Genomic DNA, 17,279 nt, shown 5'->3' on the forward strand with positions numbered 1-17,279 from the left:
ATGTTACACAAATTAATGTTTAGTTCCACTGAGTTACAAGCTTAGGAGGAGTTTTTCACTACTATTAGGTCCGAAAGTCTGACCAAATTAAAGAGGTCATAGAAGCTCCATATCAGTCCAGGGTTAGGTCTAAAGACCTGCTGGGACACCGGAATGTACCTTCAGGCTTGATTAGATAGCAGTGTTTTCACGACTGTTTGAGACAGATGTGACCTTACTCTGACATACTGAAGATAACGAGAACTGCTGTAGGCACAGCTAGCGCACTGCTTAATTTAATCTGATACGGACATTAGTTATTATAGCTTCACATTGGCTCAAAGCCCTTGCATCTGCCTGCAAAGACAATCAAGAGATCCAGCAGGACCCTGTGTTCCCCACAAAAGCTGCTTCAATACCTCTTCATCACACCTGTGAGCTTTGGGCTCTACCTCTCAAATATATCAACATGGTATTTTGCAAGCAAACATGAGAGACCTCTGCTTGTGCACTGGGTTTCTGTTGCCTGCAGCTGGAACAGCAGCAATCTTAGACAGTACTGGTGCCCTTAATTTGGGCAATGCTAATGTGAGTTCAGCCGGAGCTCTTGAGCATGTGCAGGGCGAGCTTACTGCTGTCAGCGAATGATTGTGCATGTAAATTCTTTGAGATCAGGGTGAAATGAGCTGGTGAACAGTAGATGGGATAAGGGGACTGAGACTAAACCAGTTGTTTGCAGCTCATGCATCGCATATGATTTCATGCTCTAACGTGTCGCTGTTTTTATTTCCCCTTTAAACTTTCAGAACGCAACAAAAGTTTTGAAATGTCTTCCTTTGTGGAAACCAAAGGGCTTGAGCAACTTACGAAGTCTCCTGTGGAATTTGTGGAGTATCCTTGACTTTCAGAAAGCTGCTTTCTTAGCCTTTCTATATCTGAGATCTGTTACAGGGCTTTATTGAAATTTGGAGACAGGAGCTGGGGAAATAGGGAAGCCAAATGAAATTTGTAGATTTGACTGTCTTCCTAGATGAGTTAATTGGCCTGGGCTCTGATGAGCTAATTTAAAAGCTGGCATGAGTCCTTGTGCTGTGGGCTAGGACTAGAGGGAATAGGCATAAACTATATATTGAAGACCTGATACGCGTTGTTAAATTTATCATCCTATATGAGGTGGTATGAGTTATGGTGAGCAAATTATCAAAGTGTGGCTGACTTGGTTTTTTGCGACATCATACAAGAGAGCTTGCTTTCCCATCATACCTCTAGTTCTAAGAGCACTGAGCTGTTTTATTGCCAAGCAAATTTTTTTTTTTTTAGTTCTTTTTATAACTTTTAAAGAGCATTTAAAGTTCTTTTTATAACTTTTAAGGAGCATTTCTCTTTAGACCTTTTGATGTTTCTCAATGTCTCTCGTCATGCCTGCACATAAGAATGAATGGTCAAGATAAAATAGTGTCTTAAGGAAGATTAATGGAAAGCTATTTCCACACATAACCTGCAGCATGTTCTCATCTCTGAGATTTGTAGACTCAACTATAAGAAGTGCACACTCAACATTTCTGTCTGTATGTAAAGGCCAATTCTAATGCTTAGTCCAGAAGAGCACTTACTTTTTAACTGAGCACCTCTTCCCCCACCAGAGGAAGATTTGCTGTTTACAACTATTTGGCCTCTATAAATGCAATCTTAGGAAAATCCCAAATTAGTAACCATAATGATAAATGGAATTTCGTGAATGCTATCTTTTTAATGCATGTGTCTGTGCTATTTCCTTGCTTATTCTGAGTACTCTGTACAGGAACAAACAGCACCTTTAATTACCCATATTTATCATACCTCCTACAAAATTGTGGATGTCTGAAAGCATTGTGGTTGCAGAAATCCAATAAGAAACCCACTGCCATTCTGTAAAGATCACCTGCATTTAAATATTGAGTTGTACCTGTCTGCAAAGTGATTTTTGTAACACGTACTGTATCTTAACGACTCACTGTTTAGATATAACAAAATGCAGCTAAGCCGAATTTACCCAAAGGGAACACGTGTAGATTCATCAAACTACATGCCGCAAGTCTTTTGGAATGCCGGCTGCCAAATGGTTGCTCTTAACTTCCAAACTGTAGGTAAGTTATGCTGGTCTCTGGATTTTGTAAGCTATACCTTTCCACTTTTCTGATACAGTTTCTGATTCGTAGGTAAGAAAGGCTCTATGCATCAAAAGATGTCTAGTGATTGGATGATACTACAGAGCTGTTAATTAACATTTTTAACACAGTTTATTTTTTTTAAATTAGGAATATTCATAATTACCATGCTGTAGCTAGTATGATACACATACTTATGCCTTCCATATTGTCATCATTTGTAAGTGGTTATACTTGAGCAGCATTTCAGATCTGACGGGGATTTTTTTCCTGTGTCTTCCAAAATGTCAGTATATCGAGACATAAGGGACTTGGACAGCAAATTCCACTTTAAAAGTGACTGTTTAAGAAACAATGACATTTGGGCTTCTAGATGCACAAGTCACTTTTGAAATAGAATGTGTTGTCTTCCAAGTCTATGTCTGTTCTGAGACCTACAGATATTTCCATCTACTGCATCCCAGGACGTATCCTGGCCATGTTCTGCTTCTGGGCACATGGTATCATTGTATCATTCCCTTTTTCCTTTCCATTTGTGCCCATATGTACAGCGCCTTTCCATGGAAGGCAAAACCCTACACGGGCTGGGAGTCTGCAGAGTAGTGAGAGCCTCTTTGGGCCAGTTTCAACCAAGTATCCAGCACCCCGTTTCTGATGTTAGGAGGTCTTAGAAGCATAAGTACTCTGCTGGGTCAGGTACAACACTGAGGGACTCAAAACCTAAGTATCGAGGTTTCTTTTAAAATGTGAAAATGTTATCTATTGAGTAGTCTCCGTAAGATGTCTTACAAATATCTTTTTCTTGTCAAAAGAATCCAAGAGAGTGGCTGTGATCACGTCTGAAAACTCGTTTAACAAGCGACAGTGTGCCATAAATAGCTGTTTACATTACAGTCACTTTGAAATTACAGTAATTAGTATTATTTTATCATTTTTTTAAATTGTTATCTAACCAGAACATTATTCTTATTGATATTTTTAACACCTAGATTTGTCTATGCAAATAAACATGGGAATGTATGAGTACAACGGTAAAAGCGGATACAGGTTAAAGCCAGAATTCATGAGAAGACCAGACAAACACTTTGATCCATTTACTGAAAGTATAGTGGATGGAATAGTAGCTAACACCTTGTCTGTCAAGGTACGTACACAGCTGGTGAAAATGCTCTCATGACAACGTCAGAGCATGGATGTACAGTGGCCTAGCAAATGACCATACTGAGTAAAGACAGTAAAATGCATTTCATTTAATGGAGTGATGTTTCATTTTTAAATTGTAGAGGACCTTCTGCCTCACATTTCATATTGTAGGATAAATGGTTTTTTGTTGTATATATTTTTTTCCATAGAAGTAACTGGGAAGTGAATGGATTTAAGAGTAGTTTGGCTGTGGTTTTAGTAACAAAGAGCTGAATTTTAAAACACAGTTATGAAGTGGTAGGTTGCACTGGTATAGCTAGAACAGTACACTGTTAAGCATAAACAATTTTTCTGGTTCCCTGTAAGTTCTCCAGCAGAACTGTGCATCTGTAAATGTCAGCTGCAATTCATTGCCAACTTGGTTTTCTTTGCTCCTTTTTAAGGACCTCTAATGAAGTTCAAGGACTGCCAGGAATCTGCAAATTGAAAACTACTTGTACGAATGCTTAGAGGGATAGATTGCATTGGCTATGACAGGATCACAAATTTATACTTGGTATATCTCTAGTTATAAAAACATAAACTTTCTGAAATCCTGTTATTCCTTTAATGGACTTCCCCATTAGAACAGCGTCTGTATTATAGAATCCACCTGCAAAATAGCCTCCTGTTTTCATTGAGAGAGAACAAGTATTTCCTGTCAGGCTGCAGACACGAGCAGAGCAGTGCTGGGAGGGATATGAATAAAGTAATAACCTGATGACACGCGTGGTTAAAAAAGATGATTATGTGGGAATGACGTTTTGTGGTGACCCGTAATCATGGAACCTTTCGGTTCCTCCTGTGGGCTCAGAGGCACTTTCTTCTGCAATTTTTGTAAATGGAGATGGAAGTTATCCAATAGCTATTAGGAGATGCAGAGTGTTGTTAACAGGAATGAGCATCCAGGAGTCATGAGACAGCTGTCAGAAGTCTGCCTGTGAGGACTCTGCTGGTTACAGTGTCAGTGCCCGTACACGATACAGCTGAGAATGGATTAAGATTTGCTTTAGGCAAACCTGAATTTGTTAAGGTACAGTGACACTGCTACATATTCCTGTGCCTCTTCCATTTTCTGAAATAATTGCAGAGCTTTCTTTAACTTTTTAAAGCTGTCGGTTGTGTTTCCTGTTAAAAATAAAAACTAGAAAAGACAGCTATTTTATAACTGTTCTCTTTTCGCAGTGAAGCTCCTTATCCTCTGTGAAGAACCTTCATTAGAATACCAGCTTTTTAGCTTGTTTTCTCCTTCACAGTTAAAAGCATATGTAGTTTCTCTTTTCTTTTAGCGTTTTTTTGAACCTGTTGTTGAAACTGGGTAGAATTGAGAGTTCTCAAAGATACTGTGTTGCAGAAAGAGGCAGCCAGATTGAGGAATGAGATCCAAATGAGTATTCCTGCTGAGGGAAAGGCAGCAGCATGATCTCAGCCACATTATCGCTCATAGGGGAATTCAGGACCACAGGGTCACAGGAAATAAGACCTCATAAGTTGTTTTTCTGTGTCTGCAATACTAAACAGTGTGGGGGGTGGTGGTTTTTTGTGTGTTTGGTTTTATTTTAAATGCACATCTGATCATTAATGAGAATTATCCATCTGCATTTCAGTCATTCATTTCCTAATCCACCAAAGCGATCTGTAGTGATCTCCTTTGTTTTCATTTTAGATAATTTCAGGTCAGTTCCTTTCTGATAAAAAAGTCGGTACCTATGTAGAAGTTGACATGTTTGGCCTGCCTGTGGATACAAGAAGAAAAGCTTTGAAGACCAAGACCTCTCAAGGCAATGCAGTTAATCCTGTCTGGGAAGAAGAAACCATAGTGTTTAAGAAGGTCCGTGTAACACTTGCTTCCCAAATGTGTGCTGTGCTTGTTTTTTCACTGTCTGGTAGGGTAATTCTGTGGTTTACTGAAACTTTGCATTTGTTAGAAAGAAGAAAAAGAGATTCTGAATAGTTATTTCTTGAACTGTTTCTTGTTAACCAATTTTGGTGTAATTTTGCTGCTCTAGTCATGTGAGCTCCTACTAAAATGAATTAATTCAAAGCCACCTTGATTGTTTCGCTGACACAGCTGGAAGCAGCAGACGTGTGGATAGACTCATCTGCATGGCACGCTGCGGTGCCGTGCTATCAACGAGCAAGCGCAGATCCCAGCAGCAGCGTAGCTGAATTACCATGACGTTTTGCCTTGGCTGTTCAGCCTGCGAGCAAGATGACGTGAACGCAGCTATAGCAATCTGTCTGTCCAAGCTAGCACATTCAAAGCAATCTGTTATCTCTGCTTAGCGCTAGGTTGTGCTATATAAATACAACTAAGGTGATGAAACCACATAAATCCCATCCACTTGAAATGAGACGTAGGCTCCTTCCTCACTCAATGAATTTGAACAATATTACTCACTCGACTGTCTAAACTTTGAGGGAGCAGAAAATACTGAGCGTGTTTTAGCATTGTGTAACTTGAATGTCTTCCTGTGCTTCGCAATATCCTTGCAGCCAGTTTTTTAACAGACTCTCTGGGTCCTGCTTATTGGGCACCGTGGTGAAGTGGATCCTGAGTCCAGGTGTTTGGAAAACAATTTCTTTCATATTTCTCTCAGCAAACGTGGTTCACAGAGACGTTTATACAATTGGTACTTGCAGCCCTGCTTTCTAGGGAGGACAGCCCTTTTCCCTGAATATTTGGCCTTCTGAATGACTTTCCTTTGGCAGCCTGCCAAAGCTTAAGTTTGGAAACATCACTAGCATTTTTCTTCTGTAATGAACTTCTAATTAGTGTACTTCATTTCTTTATTTAGTTAACGATCGTGCCTAACTGCCTCTGTGCTCAGAGAAACATAGATTACTATTTTTAATAATGTTGAAAATAAATTAGAGAAACTCTTCGTTTTGGGTTGTTGCTTTTTTTTTCCCTGTCATTGTTTAGATAAATTTTAGCATATGTTCTGAAAAAAAGCATATCTGTGCCCAGGTTAAAAAATACATGTATTTGTAAGTATTAATATTATGTATTAATTAAGAATATGAGATTAATTATGCTATACTTTTTTTTAAGTAATATTAAAGATTCCTATCTTAGTAGGGTAGTTTAGTAACCTTTACCGATTTCTTTTTTCACTCTTTGGCCTTCTTTGTTATGTAATGCCAAGAAAGTATCTAATGTTAATAAACATCCTGCGCGATTAAACCTTTTTAGCCCCACCAGTGAGTATGCTGCAGCACTGGAAATTTCTACTGGGGTTGATATGGTTCATGTAATTCATACGTTCACATTGTGGAAAACAGGTTGAGTTGCTTCCTGAGTTTTCAACATAAATATGCCTATCAGTGACTTTTCTTAGAAGTACATAATCCCGTTGGCACAAACACAAAGAAAAAAAACACGTAGGGCTGTAAGTAGTAAGCAGAAAACAGATCGGCATTCAAGTGTGATAGGAGTTGAGCTGCTATAGTCCATTGTATTATATCGAAAACGTAGGGTCAAATCACTGGGTTCAACATACTATGCACAAGTCCCACCTCGTGTTTCTTGATTGAAAAATGTTTCTATGAGAGTTACTTTGACAAACAGGTGCATATACCCCGATCTCTTATATGGTAAGACCTTCGTATGGATGTGTAGATGTTACTATCTTCTAGACTGAACTTTCTCTTTCTGTCTGCTATACAGCCTATGTCTAGAAGGAGCTGTTTCATTCAGAGCAGAAAGTTAATAATGCATCAATATTGCCTTCTAGGTCGTTTTACCTACCCTGGCATGTTTGAGGCTAGCAGTGTATGAAGAAGGAGGGAAATTCATTGGTCATCGGATATTACCAGTCTCAGCAATTCGACCAGGTAAACTTTTTTTTTTCTCCGTTGAGATGGACATTGTGTAGTGAAAAGAAGGAGCAAGCCAGAATCCCAATGGTGCAAATCAGCAGCCACTCTGAAGATTTATAGCACCTGGGGATTTGAATAGTATATCTCAAGTTTGAAAAGGAAAATATCATCTTTCACCAGAAATTTAAATTTGTAGTTCACCAGGAAAACCAATAGAATTAAGCTTCAGGGGCATGGTTGGCACTTATTTGTCTCCAGTAGATCAACTGCACATTCACTGTTTATACTAAAAAATGCAACTGTACGCTTTTAAGAGGAAAGAGGGCAGCAACAGCCAATTTTGATGTCATCTTTGTGAGAATGGGAGATGTCTGGGAATGAAAGCGAAATTTGTTCCTCTAATGTAATTTTTACGTGCATGCAAGGACTGACCTATATGCAGGCTGTTGTATCTGCGCAGAACCTTTAAATCATCCCAAAATTACTTTCATCTTTATTGCTGAAAATTAAAAAAAAAAAAAAAAATCATTACTGGTCTCTTCCAAATCATATAATTATTTCTATTATAATTAGTGGCCACTTAACTGCAAATTGTCATGTGCGACAACTCAGCCCTTAGTTTCCAGGCTAGAGACTTGTTAGAGATCATGTTTCGGAAAGATACAGTGACTTTGGCATTTTGAGCAAGAGAAGCATTCGACTTCAGTGCCAGCTTTTCCAGTGAGGGGAGGGGAGGAAACTAAATTAGGGCAAGCATATGGGCCATAAACATCCTCCCAGCTTCACTCACACTGGAAAACGAAGAATAGCTGTATTTGCCCTGTACCTTATCTAGCCAGTCCCAGCAGTAGCACAGAACTCACGCGTTCCTGTATCTAACAGCCGTTGTCCATATTATTCCTGGAGACTTGTTCCCAGGTAATGTATAAGTCAGTCCCTGCTCTTGTTGCAGGTGATGTCAGGGCTCTTCTTAGAAGAGCTCCAAGCGGTTTTGTCTTAGCTGGTGTGGCCTCACTGCAAGCACAAACAGGCTCACCCTGAGAGGTGGCTGCTGGGCATGTCACTGCTCCAGGATTTCCTCACCCATTGTCACTTCTCTTTCCCTTCTTCCTTTCTCTCTACCCTGCTCTTGGCCATTCTGTTGTGCCAGCTCTGCTAATTTCTACACTTTTTTTGTGAGCCAACTCAGTTTATCAATCCAGCAGAAAACCCTCCACTGTCTTCTACTGGCTTAATGGATATAATTGCCTCATGGAGGATCTGCTGAGCTCCAGAGGAAGATAGGTGATTGCAGAGGAGAAAAGGGGATGTGAAGGATTTCCCTGTTTTGGTGAAATTGAACCCTTACCATAGCTGATCCCCTTTCTTGGCACTCACCCTTCATGCAGCACAGAGTCCATTCAGCAGAGTACTGAATCATGTACCTGCTTTTAAGCTTGTGCTACCTAGAACATAGACCACTGTATTAAATCATACAAGGACTTTCAAGAGCTTTTACCCACAGGCCTATCTTCTGTCCTATTGACTCCAGTAATCATTAGTTTACAGCATGTGATGGAGAACAGCATGTTGATTTTAGTTTGTGTACATGCTGAAGATTTGCTGGAGGAGCTTGAGAGAACCGGGAAACCTTTGTAATAGGCAATTTCTCTCTTTTCTGAGATATTATGGAAAACTATATGATACTGTCACATAAATCCACAGAATTACCATTATTCCCAAAGCAAGGGTTTAACCATTACTTAATTACTTAATGGTTAAAGGGAGAGGGAGTTTTTTCACATCAGTGAAGTGGCGATGCCCCCAGGTAAGTGCATCGTGCTCGTGACTGGTATCTTGGCACTACCCGTATGTGTGGCTCTGTAGTCATGCCTTCGAAGAACAACTTCAGCCGTGGTGCAAGCGGCACCAGTTTGTGAGGCAGAGGATGCAGCTTTGCAGCAATGCTGTAAGAGTTCATTGGGTCTGGAAGTCCTTTTCTCCCACTCCTACCCGTGCACTTCCATCACTGTCTTTAAACTGGCATTAATACATCTGACCTTATGGTGAGGCATTTTGGGGAGCTAAATTGAGGGAATACTCTTCACAGTTTCTGGAGGTTGCTTTTCCCAGAGTTTAGCTTTCTGAGCTTGTCTGCAAAGTCAGAAACATGTCAGTGAACAAGAGAAAGAGCAGGAGATGGTGGTAGGTGGCTGTGAAGAAGGGGTTTGGGGCTGACCCATGTGTGGTGCCTTGCCGTTAACTTGGCTAAGCTCTACTGTAATGTGTACCCTCACTCTTAAAAAACAGCCTGAAAATACTCTTTTTCCAGATATGTTTCTAAGGTTAGTCACGTGATGGGATTCATACACACTTTCTAGATACAGTGCCACATTGTTTGTTTTTTAAATTAGATTCTGTGTTGTGGATGGACTATTACATCTCAGTTTTACTTGGCTGTTCAGATTCCTGAACTTTTGAAAATTAAATAAGACCTCCAAAACTAAAACAAATTCCAGCCAAAGGTAATAGAGTGCATCAAAAATTATATAAATGACATTTTTTAGCATTATTCACAGATGTAAAAATAAAGGGAAAATACTATTTTAAACTACAGTGTCATATGCCTTTCTAAGAGTCCCTTGTCTGCATACTTACCTCTGGAACCCTTCAGGTAAATCCTTCCCTACTGGAAGTCCCTAGGATTGCTGGCTCAGTTGGAGCCACTCTGTAAATAACAAACGATAACGCAATTACACTGGAAATGCCTGTGGAAGAGTTTATGCTCTAAACTGGTTGTTTCTTACTTTGCAGGCTATCACTACATCTGTTTGAGGAATGAGAGGAACCAACCTTTGACACTGCCAGCTCTCTTTGTGTACATAGAGGTCAAAGACTATGTACCTGATACTTATGCAGGTAATTCTGTGACATTTTCCTACTGGGGAATATAAAGGGTAATTGAAACGCAAAATGAATGTGTGTAGATGACTTGCCATATTGGGATAACAGTCCTGTGAACAAACCTCTGCATCTTGATGGATCATTATGTCTCATCACTCATACAAGATGGCCTGATTTACAGCAGCCTGCCTGAGGTTTAGGATTAGGGCCAACTCTTTCCTTTTCAACAGACCTTGTATGACTCTAAAGGAGGAAATACCACACGCATTTGCCACTGAAACACAAATGAAACGTTGCTTACGTGACACAGTAGTATGTAATTGTTTCCTAAGCAGAGGCAAGTGCCACGCTTAATGTAGAGCTTTGTATTTTGGAATCAGCTCTAAGCAAGGATAGTTTTAAAGACCATACCGTACGTCTTCAGTGAAAAATAGTATTCTGTTATAGCTACTCTGATTATTTTTTTTTAGAAAAAGGATTTTTACTGATGCTTCTTTGCGCCTCATGGGAAGCAGGATCCTAGTTGGCTGATCCTCTAAGGTTGGAAAATCCATCATAAAACACTGTGCGGAAAATGCACATCCATGAGACCCAAGCACAAATTCAAAGGATACTTGTGCATGATGGTGTACTCCGCTGTTTCTAGGACCTAGGAGTACCTACCGGCAGCAAATCTGTATGAAAAATACAGTCTCTTTCTTAAAAACCTGAGGAGCAATGGAACCATAACATAAGGGGTTTGAAACTGAAGTCTGTGTGTTATTTCTAGATGTGATCGAGGCCTTATCCAATCCAATCAGATATGTAAACTTGATGGAGCAGAGAGCTAAGCAACTAGCCGCACTGACTCTGGAAGATGAAGAAGAGGTAAAGAAAGAGGTAAGGGAGGTTTCAGATTATGTTATAGCACCTACTTTGCTTAGAAAGACAAATATTGAAAGTACCCAGGAATGGCATGTGTTAATTACTTGAACACCTGTAAACATCTCACCTAGAATGAGACTAGGGCACATTAAAGCCGAGCAGCGTTGCACTGTGTGCGTGGTTTCACTGAAGGCAGCATGTTGTGCATGTAGCAAGTTATTGTTCGGAGGTAAAGAGACACCCAAAGCTGAATGAAAAGCCATGTTTTGTGTATGGTGATTTGCAACTTTTTTATATAGTAAATGAAATCGTCGTAAGTCATTGCCTATTGTTTTCCAGCGTGATGCTGAAGTTCCCCTTACAAAAAAGACAATTCTGTCAGTAACTTTTCCTGAAAATACTACAAATTTTTGAAAATTTCAGACTCTGTTTCTGGAGAGGTTTTTCTGTTCAGAAACATTCATGTATCTCAGGTTATGATGTCTCTATACATTCTCCACGAGCAAAAGTGCCCTAAAGAGACCCAGTACAATCATATAATAATTTAGATGGAAAGGGGCCTCTGTGGAGGTCAGCTGATTCAACCCTTCATAGACATTAGAAAGAGAGGTGAAGAGGGAGGAGACCACAGAGAAAATAAATGTTCAGGCCTAATCTAGCTCAGCAGAAAGCTGTGGGAGCTACATTTTATGTGGGAGCCACAGAATACATGATTACCTAAGGACTAACCTCTGAACCCTGTTGATTTTCCTGTATAACTGGAGGTGTTGTGCATACAAATGCATAGATGTAATTTTGAGCATAATTGAGAGTACTGGCAATTCAACTTTAGTTTTTGATAAACTATATGCACATTCAAACATTCGGTCTCTCTTTTCCAGACACTGTCATTGGGATGTCTTCTAGCAGGGTTGAAAGTGTCAACCTTGTATTTTAAAGATTGCTTGTGTCAGATGTTAGGCACATCGTGTGAATCAAAAGCATTCAGTACAGGTCTCTAGCGAAGATGGAGAAATGATCTGTAATTCTAAACTGCCCTCAGCTCTGGTGCCTGTCTTCTTCAATTCTCAGATGTGCAAAGCCTCATTGAACTAGATTTTGTCACCAAGAATACATTCCCAAAGCAGACCAGATGAGTGAAAGTCATTACAATTCAGTGGCCAACAATTTACTCTTTGTGCAGTGTCACAAGTTCGGCTGAATGAGGACACTGTGAAATGCTCAATAGTATCTTAGACATTTATCTAGGACACTCTACACATGAGATTCTATTTTAATAGCAAAGGTGTTTTTTTCTTTTTTTAACATAATCCTTTAAATACCATAGAGGTCATTTTTACTTTTGAAAAAGTACAGATTTTCCTGGTCTTTACAGGCTTATTTGGTAGAAAAATTCTGTCACAGAGTTTCTTCTAAAGCAAATGGGAAGAAGGAAAGATGAATTGTAGTGCTACTGTATGTCAAGGAGCTTGTAAGCTCATAGGATAAAGGAGATTGTTTTGGAGTAGCAGAGAAGTGTTTTTTGAATGAAAACTGTAATGATTGTAGTGGTGCATTTACTAAAAATATGTACCCATTCAGTTAGATGCGGTAGCAAGGGACGGGTACAAAATTGCTGCTTGAAGTGGCAATCTAAATACACCCTTGTTACCTTCTATTTATAAACACCCATTCTAGGTAAGATGTTTGGCAGCTGGGCTGTACTTGGAAATCTTGAATTGCCTGATCGTGTTATGTGATGATATTGTTTTCTTCATCAATCATCCAGGCTGGCTGTTATATTCACTTACATTGGCCCATGAGAATCACATCGGTTAATAATTGCAAGTACGTTCACTGGCAATGTAGCTCAACAAACCCAAGTATGTTTGCTAGGCGTGTACGCATAAGTGCACCTGGAGTCAATTTTCCTATGTGCAGTTTCAAATTTACACACTATAAATGTTTGTGTGCAAACCTGTGCTGTCTCCTAGCACAGATTCCTCCTCCCCGCACCTCTTTCCCTCCCCTCCCCTCACACACATTTATTTATCTGAGCTGGGTTCTGGCAGCTGTCACAGGAAAACGGAGAGGTTTTTTCTTTGCTACCTAGAAGTTTAAACTGCATCTCTGTGAGAAGTTGCCTAGGCTTTTTGCAAAACAGTAGTCAAATAAGCTACCTAGTAGTGAATCATTTTGAACAAATAAATTAGCCTTTCTTTATGCTTCAAATTACACTCCTTGTTAATTATCAGTACAGTAACATAAACGAAGAATGCTGAAGAACTGACAAAATTTACAGCGTCTTTTATGTATTTATTTGCAACGTTCTCGTGTAACATGTATTGCTACCTTTAGCTTTCTGGTCAGTTCTTACCTTAGAACAGCTTTTTTTTGCAAAATGGAAGCATCATAATACCTGCAATGTGGGTTTTGCACCTTTAACTGTACTTACCTGAATACATAGTAAATCTTTATAAGTGTACAGGTAGTGAAGGTTGCCTTCTCTTCCCCTGCATGGTGTTCTTTACAGTTAGGAGGAATAAGGTATAGAAATTTGCCGCTGGGAGTTTCCTGGGATGAATTAATCCCAGCGTAAAGTAGATTGATGTAACCAGTTTGTACGTTTTCAACCCCACAGCCACAGGAGCAGAAGTGCGTAGGGGTCTAGGAAAAGTGAGCCAGAGTAAAATGTATTTTGGCTGTGCCGGCTGGTATAACGTCCCTGGGGCTGCATGTGAATTCCCACTGCATGTGAATTCCCACTGCGGAGTCAGGGGCTCAGGAGGTCTTGCTGGCTCGTTAATTTGTCTGACATGGAAGCAGCAGAGCATCTGATCTGTCGTTTCTACCCATAAAAGTGTTGAAATGGCAACTATTGTTTTGCATGCCTGGACATAAATCAAATGTGTGTAATCACTCCCGTTGGCTTCTTTGGCTAAATAACATTATTTTGATAAGGAAAGTAAACAAAAACATCTCTAGGAGAGTGGCTGCCCTTGACATATCCGATACCACTATTTAAAATGAAAATTCAGGCATAATTTTGCAAAATATAATGATCACACCATGTTACAGTAATGGAAATTAAGTTGATCTGACACTACTTATAGGGAGACCTTGCTTACGCTGGCGCTGGCTTATACTTTGCCAAGGAGGATAGAGGCAAACTGACTTAAGAATTGCCCACGGTGCAGTACAGACCTCAATACATTGCAGCTCCTTTTCTCTGTAGAAATAAAAATTGACAATATAGATGTGTACCTGCATAGGTATGTATCTTTCTACTTAGTAAATATACTGTCTTGCAAAAGACATCACAATGTGTGAAATATAAACCATTTTCTGTGAATATTAAAACTATAAATTATAAGGCTGGATTACATCATGTTTTAAAAAGAGCCTAAAATATTCTCCACTAAGGGGAAATCATGTTTACTTTAGCATTGTGTGATGAATTATGAGAAGAGAAAGTGCTTTTTAATGAGATTAGACTGCTTGATGCAGTGAAAATTACTCTTTATTCACTTCCTGATCCTATCTCCTATTTCTGCTTTAGTTTATGAAAACAGATGTTTTATGTCCAAAAGTGACAGCCTATATTAATAGTTCCTCAGCAAGCTGTGATGCAGCATTTCACATCACATGCAAACCTAGTCCCCAAAAAATAAGATAATACCCACTTTCCCGTGCAGACATTTGGGGCACAAACATGCCAGAAGTTAGGAATTCTAACTTTATTTGTATTAAATGTTGATGATCTATATAGCAAACATTGTTTTTATTAATGAATTGCATCCTGTGAGGAGTATATTTTAAGGAGAACTGAGGGGATAACCATGTCTCTGTGTGTGTCACAGCTACAGCTTTTGCCAGTCACATTGTTCTCCTGTCATAAATGTTGGCTAGATTGTGTTTTGCCTTAAATTGCAGTCATTCCTGCTTGATGCAAATGAACTTGTTGGCATTAGTTTTCAATTGCATCGTATTTCTGACTACAGTATCTCTCTTCTATAATTTTGGTGGAAATAGGCTGTTGAGACAGAAATTCTTTTGCAAAATACAGTATGTTGTTAGGACCGAGATGAAGGAAATCAGCAAGCAGGAGCAGCACAAACCAGTTAGATGAAAATGTATTTTGCCTCTCTTGATGCAGTACAGGCTGATATTTTGCAAGCGTGGAGTAATCAAGGGGAAAAAACAACTGTGGTATCCTGCCTCTGCATGTAATGTGATTACCATCAAAGAGTGAAATGGAAGCAGCTGAAGGAACAAATCCAAAACTACCCTGAGACACCATGGCAACTGGCCCCATGCAGGGATAGCAGGAAGGGGGGCCTGGCCGTTTCAAAATAAAAATTGCTTTGAATGACCTTCTCTTTGCTGAAGGCTGGGTGCTTGCTTAAAACCCGACGGTCACAAGGAAAATTATAAGATGCTGAATGCATAGTACAATGTATGCTGTAAGCCTGAGCCTTTAGGAAACTGGAGAGAAAGAAAAGCTTGTGGAAAATGCTTAAATATTTGGATACCACAGATGTATTTATGCAGCAGGATGGAGGTACTGTTTACATATTATCCTTGGAGTGTAATTACAAGAATGTAAGACCTTGGGAATCAGAAGTACGTCTCTGTTCTGTAAAAATGGCGAATAATGATAGTGCTGTGTGTATATCTAGGAAATTTAAATGTAATTTTGTGTACACATTTTGTTCACAGCAGGGATTTGAGTAGCATTTTCATGTCAGCTTCTACGTTATTTCTAGAAAGGTTTTATGGCAGAGAACAATGCTTTTGAATAAAATACAGATTTTACATCTGGTGCAGCTAATATATACTGTACTGGAAAATGTCCCTGATGAGTTATATCCACTTAAAAATACTTTTTTCAGAATAATACATGCTCTATTTCTTCTTGAAATTTAGCTGCAAAAGTGAACCACCTGGGTTACTATGGCTTTTAAGGATACCTTTTTTTTTTTTTCTTTTAGAATTATTTATATACAACGCTTACAGAATTTTACGTTTTAAAAAAAGAGGTTAAAGTAGACCTGCAAATAAAAAATTTAAGTCTGTTAGTTGAGAAGAGTAATGTAAATTGTTATGTATTTTCAGATTGACCATGGAGACGCACCATCCGAAGCTAACAACGAACCTAGGCCAACACCAGCAGAAAATGGAGTAAATTGCACTGCCTCTCTCACACCGAAACCAGCAACTCAGGTTGTCCATAGCCAACCAACACCAGGTAGGAAAAAACAAAGCAGAAGAAAAATAGTTTTATCTTTTCAAATTAAATCTGGATAATAATTTTTCTTGTGCTTTGCATTTAAAGAACAGAGGGGGGTTTTGTGTGTGTGCGTTTGTTTTGTTTTTATAAAATAGGTAGCTTTCCCATTACTTTACTATGCTGTTAAGGCCAGTCTTCTTCAAATATACAAATGTCTTCCATTTAAGAGTTGCTTTTGGGGCGGAGCTGAGTTTCAATTACAAGCAAGAAAATTTGCTTCTTTTTGTTGTTGCAAGTGCAGGAATCTCTTTAAATTGTTTTTACAAATATGCCTAATTTGTGCATGGAGTTACATCTTATTCCACACGCAAAATACACTATTAGATACTTATAGGCTTGGTCTAACTGACTTCTAAGGAGCTGGATTGATCTTGTGTACAGAAATTTTGTACTGACATCATAATATAGAGCAGTTATAATAACCGCCAGCCTAATACCATTTAAATGACTCATATGAGTGGTATCAGTGAGTTCAATAACATCCTCCTCATAAGTAAAACAACAAAGTTCAGGTGGGTTTTTGGAAGGTTACCTTTTCGTGTTGCTTCACAAGATTGCCGATGTTTTCCATGTTGCTACTCTTCTGCTCAAAAGATTTGTTTTTGCAAATGACTAATAAATGCCCATGTCAGCATATGTCCTGTGTCACCTGCCGTGTTTTAATATGCAATCAAGCAGCACAATAACGGCTGTTGCTTTAAAACAATTAGAATCAGTCATCTCTTTTACCTCTAGGTTCGGTGAAAGCACCTGCAAAGACAGAGGATCTTATTCAGAGTGTCCTCACAGGTAATAAATACACAGTTTACACTGCATGAACAATACACTTTTTTGTCAGGAGAAAGACATTTCTTATGAAACACACCATCTGGCTTAGTCATTTCTTTGAGTGATTAGGGCTGGAGTAACTCACAGAAGGACTGGAGTAACTTATAGAATACGTACAGACCATGTTGTTTTCCTCAGCTTTGATGCTATTAAATGTTTGAGCACGTGTTTCATGAGCTCGGTAAGGGCTGCCAACAGGGAATTTTTTAAAAATATACCATCATTGTAGTTTCACAAATACAAAGTTACCATCTAATGCAGACAAAAGATGAGTGATATTATAAGAAGAGAAGTTAAATGTGCTC

The 17,279-nt window shown here is 39.1% G+C and overlaps 1 protein-coding gene across 1 annotated transcript in view; it reads left to right on the plus strand.

The window, feature by feature from the left end:
* The window catches only part of PLCB1 (phospholipase C beta 1), a gene marked incomplete at its 5' end in the record, with an annotated part of 178,892 nt that overhangs the window by 89,528 nt on the left and 72,085 nt on the right, over positions 1–17,279 (plus strand). The window contains 9 exons of the mRNA XM_082480225.1: positions 786–870; positions 1,981–2,105; positions 3,116–3,270; positions 4,975–5,139; positions 7,046–7,145; positions 9,924–10,028; positions 10,783–10,892; positions 15,972–16,104; positions 16,882–16,935. Of these exons, the coding sequence (XP_082336351.1) occupies positions 786–870; positions 1,981–2,105; positions 3,116–3,270; positions 4,975–5,139; positions 7,046–7,145; positions 9,924–10,028; positions 10,783–10,892; positions 15,972–16,104; positions 16,882–16,935 (1,032 nt within the window). The remainder of the gene's footprint in view (positions 1–785; positions 871–1,980; positions 2,106–3,115; positions 3,271–4,974; positions 5,140–7,045; positions 7,146–9,923; positions 10,029–10,782; positions 10,893–15,971; positions 16,105–16,881; positions 16,936–17,279) is intronic.

The sequence above is a fragment of the Vanellus vanellus genome (genome assembly GCF_965231255.1).
Source record: "Vanellus vanellus genome assembly, chromosome: 3".
Lineage (NCBI taxonomy): Eukaryota > Metazoa > Chordata > Aves > Charadriiformes > Charadriidae > Vanellus > Vanellus vanellus.